Genomic DNA, 13329 nt, shown 5'->3' on the forward strand with positions numbered 1-13329 from the left:
TTCTGGGAACAGATATCCCAGACAGCCAGAATTAATACAGTGAAGCTGATTCTCTGAGTACACAAATCGTCCAACTATTGTAGGATCATCCATCTTATGTGCTAGATGATAGTATCAATCTGGTCTGCAAGTTTTCCTCAACTAAATAATTTAGCCAGTTTTGTCTGGTTTGATACAAGCCAATTAGCATAACCCCATTGTCTTACACTGCATCTCCTGAGCAACCAGCCTAATAATCTGGTTTATTATCACCAATGCATGTTGTGAAATGTACTGTGTTGCAACAGCAGTGCAGCGCAATACATAAACATCACTAAAAGTTAAAAGAACAAATAAATTGTGCAAAAGATAAATAATAATTCACTGCTCATGGATTCCAGGCCATTTGGAAATCCAATGGCAGAGGGGAAGAAACTATTGTTGAGTGTGGGTCTTCAGGCTCCCTGATGGCAGTATTGAGAAGAGGGCATGAGCTAGTCTTTAGTGATGGATGTCGCCTTCCTGAGGTAATGCCTCTTAAAGATGTGCTTGTGATGGAGTTGATTGATTCTACAGCATTCTGCGTCGCAACCTCTGTACCGGAAGATTTCCTTTGTACTCACCTTATCCACAACTCTTATGAAACCTTCCAGTTATGAGAAACAAGACTGCGGCATTCGCCAGGCTCACCTTCTGCTCAGCTGTCATTGTGAGGTTCTGCAGTCGCGAGGTCATATTGCTTAGGCTTTGCTCAAAGGCTGCCACGAGATGAGCCTGCCAAGAGAGGGCAAACAATTAAGAGGTGGCAGACAAACAGCCAGTCCACTATTTGTTTCCCCCCCCCCCCAATAACACATTCAGCTCTAACAAATGCTACAGTGTCCAGCGAGGCTGTAATGTAACTGCTGTTTTAGCACGGAATATTCCATAAGACCATAAGACAACAGAGCAAAATTACACCATTCAGTTCATTGGGTTTACCCCACCATTCAAAAATGGCTGATATATTATTCCTTTCAACCCCATTCTCTTGCCTTCTCCCCATAACCTTTAACACTTTTTCTAATTAAGTATCCATTGACCCCCACTTTAAATATACCCAATATCTTGTCTGTTGCGCTGAATTCCACAGAGTCACTACTTGCTACAGAAATTCCTCCTCATCGCTATTCTAAAGGGACATCCTATTCTGAGGCTGTAGCCTCCACTGCTCGACTCTGCAACTATAGGAACCATCCTCTTCACATCCACTCTACCTAGGCCTTTCACTATTTGGTAGGTTTCAATGAGATCTTCACTCATTCTTCTGAACTCCATCAAACTTTCCTCGTGTACTGATCCTTTCATTCCCAGGTTCATTCTCGTGAACCTCCTCTGGACCCTCCAATCTTGGGTAAGGCCTAAAACATCCTCCACATGCCCGCTCTATCTAGGCCAGGGGTTCCCAATTTTTTTTTATGCCATGGTCCTTTACCATTAACCAAGAGGTCCATGGACCCCAGGTTGGGAATCCCTGATCTAGGCTTTTCCCTCTCTCAACTCAGAAATGCATTTGAGATTGGAGTCATTACCTGATTTTGCCACTGAATACGGGAACCGATCCTTCAGCCCATCAAGTTCAAGTTGACCACCTACCAGCCATAATAATCTTTCACTAATCGTTCCTTCTTATTCTCTTCACATTCCCATTATTTCCCCCTTCTCTCCCCCAGATTACACCACTCACCTGCACATGAGGACCAATTTATGGTGGGCAATTAACCTCCCAAGTTTGGGATTTGGGAGGAAAGTGGGAAATCCAGAGGAAGCCCATGTAGTCAAAGGGAGAATTTGCAAACTCCACGCAGACAGACTGAGAGATCAAGGTTGAACTCAGGTTACTGGAGCTGAGAGGCAAAAGCTCTACTAAACCGCCATCCCTCCCTCCTACATCACGGTAGTGTAGCAGTTACCGTAATGCTTTACAGATCTGGTAACCGGGGTTCAATTTCCACTCAAGCAGGAGTAAGCCATCCCACCCTCTGGACTTGCACCATGAATCCTTCTCCTTCCTGCACAGTCTCCCAGGCAGTCACCTCTGACCCCGCCTCCGGTCAAGATCCACCATCATTTTTAGAGTCCGAGCTTTAGCATCCAGATGGGACAGACAGTGAACTTACGTTGGCTGAGAGTTGGGAGGTGAGAGTAGCAACCTTCTCCTGGGAAGTATCCAGTTCCCTTCGAAGTTTTCGAATTTGCTGTTGTTGGGCAGAAGAAAACATATGTTTAAGAAGGCATCATAAAGATCTGATGGACTTCAGTCAGTAATTCCACTCCATCATGTTAAGTTGGTGAAGCCAAGGTTTGACCTGCAAGTCCTCATATCTCTGACTCTTTTCAACATCCTTTAGGCTCATCTTTTCCCAGAGGTTGTCCACCCTTGTATTTGTGATGTACGTTCATTACATGAACACGTTCAAACATCGCAAACCATACATGACAGAAACAAATCTGTTGAGTGATTCACTTGGAAAGTTTTCGTTTTATTGAGATGCAGCTTTGGGCCTTCGAGCCACACCACCCAGCAATCTCCCGATTTAATCCTAGCCTAATCACATGACAATTTACAATGACCAATTAACCTACCAACCAGTATGACTTTGGACAGTGGGAGGAAACTGCAGCACCCGGAGAAAACCCACGCAGTCACGGGGAGAATGTACAAACTTCTTACAGGTAGCGGTGGGAATTGAACCCAGGTTACAGGTATTGCAAAAGCATTTTGCTACTACTATGCTGTTGTGCTGTTGAATTTGAAGATAGAATACAGTGTTAATGGCAGGATTCTTAGCAGTGTGGTGGAACAGAGGGATTTTGAGTAAAAATGCACAGATCACTCAAAGTAGTCGTGCAAGTTGAAAGGGTCGTTGAGAAGGTATAAAGTGTTTTGACTTTCATTAGTTGGGGGAATGAGTTAAAGAACCACACGGTATTGTTGCAGCTCTATAAAACTCTCATTAGACCACACTTGGAGTATTATATTCAGTTCTGGTCACCTCATGATATGAAGGATGTGGAAACTTTACAGAGGGCGCAGAAGAGTTTTACCAGAACGCTGCCTGGACTATAGAGCATATCTCATAGGTTGAGCGAGCTGGGGCTTTTCTCTTTAGAGCAAAGAATTTGAGAGGTGACTTGATGGAAATATACAAGATGATAAGAACCATATATAGAATGGGCAGCCAGAGACTTTTTCCCAAAGCAGAAATCACTAATACAAGAGGGTATATTTTTAAGATTATTGGAGTAAAGTATAGGGGGATGTCAAAGGCAGTTTTTTTACACAGAGCAGTAGGTGTGATGAACTCCCTGCCAGGTGAGGTGGTAAAGGCATATACGTTAGGGACACTTAAGAGGCTCTTAGATAGGCACACAGGTAACAGAAAAATGGAGGGCTATGGGGAAGGGAAGGGTTAGACTGATCTCAGAGTACGTTAGACTTCATGGGCTGAAGGCCTTGTACTGTGCTGTAGTGTTCTATATTTATATGTTTTGAACTATGAACTTTGCTCTTCCTACTCTTCACAAAGCCCTTGTGTCCTTGCAAACCTTTTCCTTCTGGGGAATTTTGGAATGGGGAATAAACGCCAGATCCAAAACAAACATACAAATGGACAGATAACAAGCAGCTTTTGAAGATTGCATCTGCCCAGTACTTCAGCACTCACCTCTGAATGTGCTTTTTCTTCAGCCTGAAACAAAAGAAAATAAAAAAAACTTTAGTTAAACCAGCAGCAATAATTGGACCTTGTGTACAAGAAAACTTGATGTTGAAGCGATGTTGAGACAAATGTATACAAATGCAAATTGAACAAGACTTGATGAGCTACCCAGCTCCTATATAGCATGCTCACAACTCACTAACCTGCATGTCTTTGGAAAGTGGGAGGAAACCGGAGCACCGGGATGAAACGGGGTAAAGTGAGTGGCGGGTGCATGGAATGAGCTGCCCTGGGTGGGGGTAACACTGATACATCAGGGACATTTCAGAGACTCTTGGGCACAAGGATGATAGAAAAATGGAGGATTCTGTGGGATGGAAGGGTTTGGTTGATCTTAGAGCAGGTTAAAAAATCAGCACAACATCATGGGCTGAAGGACCTGCACTCTGCTGTACAGTTCCATGTTCCATCTTGTTCTGTCTGTAAGATTCATACATCTGTAGATAACTGAGGTATCAAACCTGTAGCCCACTGGTTGGAACTCAAACCTGACTGAATTCCCCTGTTGCCATGGTGACTGAGTATTGAATTCCTTATCCAGATGGCCTACATTCAAATCCATGGCCTAGGCTTTTGTATGCTCAATCCCCTATCCAATCGGCTTTACCAACACTTGGCAACCAGCTTAGCTAAATTTGGCTCTCTGGTATAATTCATTTTAAAGCTCCCATGTAGCCAAAAGGACATAAAGTCCCATCAGTGGGATCACACGGGCCGTAACCATGGAAATTAGAGTATCCTGGAGGGACCCAAGCTGTCAGTCGCATGGAATTGGATGCATTCGTCTCATCTCCACCACCAATAAACCCAAGGGAACATGATTCCCTGACAAAAGTATTAGAGAGATGGGAAAAAAGACAGGGAATAAGAGATGCTGAAAGAGTGAGAGGAAAAAACAGAAAGAGAAAGGGGAGGGAAGGAGAGAGAGAGAGAGTATGAGTGATATGGAAGAAAGGGATTGAAAGATGAGAGAGAGAAAGGGAGGAGGGAAAGAGAGAAAGAAAGGGAGAGATGGAAGGAGAAAGAATGAGAGAGCAATGGAAAGAGAGAGTGAGTGAAAGATGTGGGTGAAAGGGAGGAGAGAGAGAGGAGGAGAGAGAGAGAGGAGGAGAGAGAGAGGGGAGAAAGTGAGAAGCAGAGGGAGAGTGAGAGAGAGATGTGGGTGAAAGGGAGGAGAGAGAGAGAGGAGGAGAGAGAGAGGGGTGTAAGTGAGAAGCAGAGGGAGAGGGAGAGAAGGGCAGTGAGAGAGAGAGGCAGAGAGACAGCAAGAGAGAGAGAGAGATTGAGAGCAAGATTGAGAGGGAGGCAGACAGAGAGTATTTGGAGGAGGGAGAGGGTGTCAGGAAGTAGTTTTGGGGATCTGGGCTATGGAGGGTGCCAGCGGAAACCTTGCAACTGAGACAGACAGTTTCCTTTTGACTGAGAAGTGTGTTTAGCAGTCAGAGAAACAAGTGTGTGGATTGAGGATACTAACCCACCATAAGTGGCACAGAGAGAGTGAGGACACAGAATCTTTTCTCAGGGTTGTGGAACCACAATCTTGAAAGGAAAAACTGAAAAAGGAACTGAAAGGCAACTTCTTCACATAGAGGATGGTCAGCTTAGGTACTTGAGTAGCAAGGGGTGTCAAAGGTTATGTGGAGAGAGGAATAGGGTTGCAAGGGATGATAAATCAGTTTAAAGTACCCAGGAATGTTCTATAGTATTCACAAACAATTGCAAATCGTCGTTGTGATCTTGTCTTGAGATTTTTGACACCACATTTATTTTGGTCTGATCACACATGAGGAATGCTTAGCTCTACACAAGACTAGTTTCAGGAACAGTTATTACCCTACAGCCACCAGGCTCCTGATCCAGCCTGGATAACTTCACTCACCTCAAAGCTGAACTGATTACACAGCCCACACATTGACTTTCAGGGATTCTACAACTCATGTTCTCAGAATTATTAGTTAGTTTGTTTGTTTATGTATTTATTTATTTATGCACAGCTTGCTTCTTTTGCATATTATTTGTGTGTCAGTCTTTGTGTGAAATTTTTCATTGATTCTATGGTATTTCTTTGTTCTACTGTAAATGCCTGTAGGAAAGTGAATCTCAGGTTTGTATATGGTGATATATATGCACTTCGATAATAAATTTACTTTGAATTTTGAACCTTGAAAAAATATTGTAGGTGAAGAATAGTGAGGGTTACGAACTAATAAACAGAGTTAATGTGCTAATGTGGTAACAGGGAACTGCAGACAAAAGCAGAGACATGGAATGCAGCAGCAATGATGCCCAAGTTTCAGAACTTCACTAATTATGTTATAGAATGCACCCATTTTTGGATTTCTGTTAGATCTGTGGATAATCATTTTATTCTGTAATCAGGACCTAGTCTGTTACTGAATCAAGTCTTCCTGTAGCCACCATTCTGTTGTCAAAATTAATGATTTGCTGGAAATCTCCACAACTGAGAATGTGAAACCTGAACCAAATTCATACTCAGGTAGATCGGCTTTGACTGGTCTCCTGGTGCACACCACTTTTTAATAAATTGCCTGTTATTTTGAACACCAACTCCATGTGATCTTTCAGTTCGTTCCTACTAGCAATTTAGGAAAAATGATGGGACAATCCTGGGATTAAGAAGTTAAGACAATTGGGTCAATTTAAACACCAGCCTAGACAGACTGAAAAGACAAGGGTGTCAGTCAGGATGAGAGCCAATTTTGCTCGTTCACTGAGGTGGTCATCTCCACAGCACTGAGGCTATGAAGACTGCCCTGGCTGCTGTGCTGTGCCCACTGATCTGATAAGCGAGGCTTTGGGCTTTGGATTTGAGGACTCACTTTTGCTTCAATTGTTTCCGTGCCTTGTATTTTTGTTTTCTTTCTCTTGCGCATTCAGTGTTGGTCTTTTATTTTTATTTTTATTCTTTTTTTTCTTTAAATTGGGTTCTTTTGGGTTTCTAGCTTTGTGGCTACCTGGGAACAACCAAGTTTCAAGGTTGTATTATTTATGCATTCTTTGATAATAAATGGAACTTGAAACCTGAATCTTGAAAATAGCATTTTAAGCAGCATTGATTAAATAAACTCCCTCTCAAATAAACCTGGTGCCTATTCAGCCTTAAGTGACTCACACTTGCCTTCATGTGCATAATAATATAACCATATAACCATAGAACAATTACAACATGGAAACAGGCCATTTCAGCCCTTCTAGTCCATGCTGAACACTTACTCTCACCTAGTCCCACTGACCTGCACTCAGCCCATAACCATCCATTCCTTTCCTGTCCATATACCCACACAATTGTTAAAAATTTTATGTGTAACTATCCTGTAGCTGACTTAAGGTCACTGTTGGGAGGTGTAGCTGGCAGCAAAGCCAAGAAGGAAACCTCATCCTGTAAATCTCAGTAACTGTATCCACTTGCCAAGCTTGAAAGCATTGAGCAACAGGCTAAAGGACAGTTTCTATCCCGCTGTTATCAGACTATGTGCCACTGGACTCTGACCCTGATCTGTCAAGGACCATGTGGTGGCTGCCTCCCATGTTAAACGAAGTCACGCACAGGTTTTCTCCATTAAGGGAATTATACTAACAGCCCCGATTTAATCCCATGGTGCTTTGATCAGCCACCTGAAGATCCACTAATAGATTACTGCTTAGGATAACATCACACTCAACCCAAGTGATTGCCCTACTATTGAGGTAGTGCTTTGTCAAGCTGTGCGGGTGTGCGACCGCACAGTAACTGAACTGCTCCCGCACCCATAGCCTTTGTGCCGCGCAGCTGGAATTTCCTTTTATATACACATTTAAAGTGCCGCGCAGTTTTCAGGCTGTGTAAAAATTTCCTACTCAGAGCAATCGTTGGTCTGCACCGCTGTAAAAAAATTAGAGGGAACATTGTATTGAATGGTTCCTTAATATGATAAAATGGACTCTTGACTTCACAGTCCACCTCGCTTGGCTTTGCACCTTATTGTCTATCTGCACTGTACTTTCTCTGTAATGCTTTACTCTACTTTCTGATGTTACTTTTCTTTGTACTGTACACTGTATATAATGAATTATTCAGAATGCAAGACAGGATTTTCACTGTACCTTGGTACAAGAGACAATAACAAAAAAAAAATTTCTACAGAGAAATTCCACTGATTTTGCTAAACTGAAGTTGCTAAACTTTCAACTTTCTCTGCTCTTTAACTAGATCTGTTTCCTGAGTAGTTTGATATTCTTTGTTATAGATTTTTACAGTTCACTCTTATGACCCTTCTAGCTCACTAGCTGAGTCAGTGCTGATAAAAGAAATTCTGCTTAAAGAAATACCATGGAATGATGGTGAGTTTGGCACCCTGGAAGAAACCAGTTCAGTATTATGTTTTTTTTAATTTATTCAACCATTTCTTTCTTTATTTATTTGCTTCCTTATTATTTGTTATGTATTATTTGTTTTTTTGTGTACTTGCACAGAACATCTTCCTTGGTACATCGGTTGTGTGTCAGTCTTTGTTTCTATGTAGTTTTTCATTGATTTTATTGTATTTCTTTGTTCTGCTGTGAATGCCTGCAGGAAAACAAATCTCAGGGTGGTATCTGGTGACATGTAAGTTTGCTTTCAACTTGCTTTTAACACTGATTTTGGATCTGGGAACTCTCGCCCACCCACCACGTCCAGCACTGACCTGACTCATCCATAAGATATAACAGCAAAATTCAGCCCAACGAGTCTGCTCGGCCATTCAATCAAGACTGGTTTAATATCCCTCTCAAACTCAATCTCCTACCTTCTCCCTGTAACCTTTGACATCCTTACTAATTAAGAACCTATTAACCTCTGCTTTTAATATACCCAATGACTTTGCCTCCACTGCTGTCTGTGACAATGAATTCCCATTGATGAAGAATTCTCCCTCAGCTCTTTTCTGAAGCTCGTCCTATTCTAAGTCTGTGCCCTCTGGTCCTAGACTCTCCCACTATTGGAAACATCACTCCATGTCAGTCTTCAGCTGGTAGACGATGGAGCATTGAATTGTTATCTAGTTACTCCTCTGGGCGAGAGTGTGGTTTCACAGTGAAAGTTCACAACTCTGGTCCAAGACACTGAACATTGGTGGTGGTACTTACAGTGGAGTAAAGAGATGATGTGCTTGAAACCAGAGATAGAGACGATCCATGGACTGCAAAACACAAGGAGAGATGCCACTTACCATACAGTTACCAATTCACAACACAGATCAGGAATATCGGAAGGATGTTGAGGCTTTGGAGGGGGTACAAACGAGTATTACCAGGATGTTAGCTGGATTAGAGGGCACGTGCCATAACGAGAGGTTGGACAAACTTGGACTGTTTTCTCTGGAGTGTCGGAAGCTGGGGGTAGATCTGACAGAGGTTTACAGGATTATGTGAAGCGTAAGTAGAATATACAAATGATATCTTTTCCCAAGGGCTGAAGTGTTGAATACCAGAGGCAGTGCATTTAAGGTGAGAGGGGGTAATTATAAAGGGTCTGTGATCAGCTATTTTTTTACACAAAGTAGGGGGTACCCAGGGTGGTGGCACAGGCAGAAACATTAGAGACTTTTAAGAGATGTTTAGATAGGCACATGAAATGTGGAAAACGGTAGAATTTGGACATTGTGTAGTCAGAAGGGATTAGTTTAGTTAGCCATGTGAATACTAATTTAATAGGTTCAGCACAACATTGTGGGCTGAAGGGCCTGTTCCTGTGCTGTACTGTTCTATCATATTCAAACTGAATTGCAGGGAACAGTTGGTTAGATAAATAACAGGGGTTGGCTAATCAATCTCTTGAAGCAAGAAAGAATCTGCTGGACGAGCTCAGTGAGTTGAGCAGATGGAACATTTTTTCCCATTTTTCCTCTGTCCTCTCACTCTTTGATTGCCTCCATCTGTCACTGTCTCCAAAGCCCACAACCTCCTCTCTGTCCCCTACTTGATACACCTGCCTGTCATCTTACACTCTGCCCTGGTCGCCCTACTCTCCACTCCTCTTTATATAGACCATTGCACCTCACCAATCTCAGTCCTGCTACAGAGTTTTGACCCAAAATGCCAATGACTCCTTTCCTCCCATCTGCTCCATGCGCTGTGCCTCCAGCAGGTTCATTGTTTGATTCTAGCCTCTTTATTTTATTTTTTATTTTATTTTAGAGATACAGCACCATAACAGGCTCTTCTTGCCCTATGACCCCACACTGCCCAATTTACACCCATGTGACCAATTAACCCACCAAACCATATGTCTCTGAAATGCGGGAGAAAACAAGCATAGGGAGATTGGACAAATTCCTTCACAGAGAAAGGCAGGAAATGAACCTGGATTTCTGGTACTATAAAATGATGCAATAACCATTACACTACTGCGCCACCTTCAATGCTGATCTACCATTTAATGAGAGAACAGTTGCAGCTGTGTCTGCTTGTTGGTTAATTCCCAATAAATCTTTCTCTCTGGCTTTAAATACTCTCAGGGCAAATAGGAGGGGAAATTAAATGCTGGCTCAGCCTGTGATGCCCACATCTCTTGAATGAATGTTATAAAAACAAGAGACACTTCAAGTTTTCACTCTGTGACCATTCATCAGAGTTGACAAAGGTCACAGATCCGAAATGTTAACTGTTTCTCTCTCCGTGGATGCTGCCTGACCTGCTGAGTGTTTCCAGCAGTTTCTGATTTGTTAAAGAGAGTAGTGTCTGATGAAGGGGTCAGAGGACAGGGGATGGGGAAATTTGGGCAAAGGATACTGTGGAGGAGAGTGAATGCGTGAAGGAATGTAATACAACCCAAGCACAATTCCTGACTCTACACATTCAAGTTTATTGTCATCTGACTGTGTATGTCTGTGTGTGTGTGTTCTTCCAGACCACATTACAAACATCACACATGGTGCATAAAACAAAATCTTACCACAAATCGATTAGTAGAATATAATTCAAAATGCATTTGAAGTGAGCAGTACGGGTAAACAGTAAACAGATCACTCTCCTAGTGACGAGACCTCGGTGTTGGCAGGGTATTCATTAGTTTCACAGCCTGAGGGAAGAAGCTGTTACCCAGTCTGGCAGCCCTAGTACACAAGTACATCCTTCTTGACAGTAGAAGGTCAGAGAGATTGTGAGATGGACAATATTCTGGGCCCTTCAACTACATTTACGTGACACCATTGTGGCGGCCAGTTATTTGACATTAGCATTATCAAACAAAGTGAAAGGACAGCAATAAGGAGAAAGCAGAGCAGATCAGTAGGTTCTACCTTTCAAAAGACTCATGTCTATACAGCTGAGTACCCGGTATGTTTGGGGCCAGAAGTGTTGTGGATTTTGGATTTTTTCAGATTTTGGAATATGTAATAAAATAGCTTGGGATTGCCATCATTTCCAACTCTGAATTTCTTACACTTGCTCATCACACATATGTACTGTACAGCGTGTTATAATTGCATCAGCGATGATCTTGGCAGACTCATCAATGAATTTCTCTGCTGCTTTGTGATCAACAGACACTCTATCATCACAAATCGTTAAACATTTAATGCCATGCCTTTTCTTAAATTTCTGCAACTGCCCACCAAATATTCACAATTACCTTCAATTTCCAATTCATTCTGATAGATCTTTGCTTGGTTCCTGATCAGCGTACTGATAAGTGGCGTACATTTACTCTGAGGCTGATGGATCAACTCTCAATACACGATCAAGCTCTTCATTTTTTGCTTTCTGCAGTGCTGTATTTTTCATTACATATATGAGGGCACTTCTCACAACTGTCTGTGGTGTGGAGAGACCTGCACATTGCCTGGGAACCTTGCTGGCACCTTATGAACTTTTGCATTTGTGACATCATGTCAGTGTTCAAAAAAATTTCAGATTTCGGAGGTTTTTGGATAAGGGATACTCCAACTCCTTATATATGCCAGAAATGGCTGTGAGTGAAAATGCCAGAAACAGCCATTGAGACATGTCTATATTAATGCAAGGAGTATTATGAAAAAAGCAGATGAGCTTAGAGCGTGGATCAGTACTTGGAGCTATGATGTTGTGGCCATTACAGAGACTTGGATGGCTCAGGGGCAGGAATGGCTACTTCAAGTGCCAGGCTTTAGATGTTTCAGAAAGACAGGGAGGGAGGCAAAAGAGGTGGGGGTGTGGCACTGTTGATCAGAGATAGTGTCACAGCTGCAGAAAAGGAGGAAGTCATGGAGGTGTTGTCTACGGAGTCTCTGTGGGTGGAAGTTAGGAATAGGAAGGGGTCAATAACTCTACTGGGTGTTTTTTATACATCACCCAATAGTAACAGGGACAGTGAGGAGCAGATAGGGAGAAAGATTCTGGAAAGGAGTAATAATAATAGGGTTGTTGTGGTGGGAGATTTTAATTTCCCAAATATCGATTGGCATCTCCCTAGAGTGAGGGGTTTAGATAAGGTGGACTTTGTTAGGTGTGTTCAGGAAGGTTTCTTGACACAGTATGTAGATAAGTCTACAAGAGGAGAGGATGTACTTGATTTGGTATTGGGAAATGAACCTGGTCAGGTGTCAGATCTCTCAGTGGGAGAGCATTTTGGAGATAGTGATCACAATTCTATCCCCTTTACAATAGCATTGGAGAGGGATAGGAACAGACAAGTTAGGGAAACGTTTAATTGGAGTAAGGGGAAATATGAGGCTATCAGGCAGGAACTTGGAAGCATAAATTGGGACCAGATATTCTCAGAGAAATGTACAGAAGAAATGTGGCAAATGTTCAGGGGATATTTGCGTGGGGTTCCACATAGGTACGTTCCAATTAGACAGGGAAAGGATGGTAGGGTACAGGAACCATGGTGCACAAAGGCTGCTTTAAGTCTAGTCAAAAAGAAAAGAAAAGCTTACGAAAGGTTCAAAAAACTAGATAATGAGGCTAGCAGGAAGGAGCTTAAGAAAGAAATTAGGAGAGCCAGAAGGGGCCATGAGAAGGCCTTGGTGGACAGAATTAAGGAAAACCCCAAGGCATTTTACAAGTATGTGAAGAGCAAGAGGATAAGATGTGAGAGAATAGGACTAATCAAGTGTGACAGTGGAAAAGTGTGTATGGAACTGGAGAAGATAACAGAGGTACTTAATGAGTACTATGCCTCAGTATTCCCTATGGAAAAGGATCTTGGCGATTGTAGAGATGACATACAACGGACTGAAAAGCATGAGCATGTAGATATTAAGAAAGAAAATGTGCTGGAGCTTTTGGAGAGCATCAAGTTGGATAAGTCAGTGGGACAGGACAAGATGTACCCAAGGCTACTGTGGGAGGTGAGGGAGGAGATTGCTGAGCCTCTGGCGATGATCTTGCATCATCATGGGGATGGGAGGATTGGGGGGTTGTGGATGTTGTTCCATTATTCAAGAAAGGGAGTAGAGATAGCCCAGGAAATTATAGACCATTGAGTCTTACTTCAGTGGTTGGTAAGTTGATGGAGAAGATCCTGAGAGGCAGGATTTATGAACTTTTGGAGAGGCACAATATGATTAGGAATAGTCAGCATGGCTTTATCAAGGCAAGTTGTGCCTTACAAGGCTGATTGAATTTC

The 13329-nt window shown here is 42.5% G+C and overlaps 1 protein-coding gene across 3 annotated transcripts in view; it reads right to left on the minus strand.

Annotated features, from left to right (window-relative positions):
* The window catches only part of nav3 (neuron navigator 3), a 449774-nt gene that overhangs the window by 67378 nt on the left and 369067 nt on the right, over positions 1–13329 (minus strand). For all 3 annotated transcript variants that reach the window (XM_059977545.1, XM_059977548.1, XM_059977547.1), the window contains 4 exons: positions 8868–8920; positions 3687–3710; positions 2139–2216; positions 670–753 (listed from right to left, as the gene is read on the minus strand). In XM_059977545.1, the coding sequence (XP_059833528.1) occupies positions 670–753; positions 2139–2216; positions 3687–3710; positions 8868–8920 (239 nt within the window). The remainder of the gene's footprint in view (positions 1–669; positions 754–2138; positions 2217–3686; positions 3711–8867; positions 8921–13329) is intronic.

This window comes from Hypanus sabinus, chromosome 8, assembly GCF_030144855.1.
Source record: "Hypanus sabinus isolate sHypSab1 chromosome 8, sHypSab1.hap1, whole genome shotgun sequence".
In the NCBI taxonomy this organism is placed as follows: Eukaryota; Metazoa; Chordata; class Chondrichthyes; order Myliobatiformes; family Dasyatidae; genus Hypanus; species Hypanus sabinus.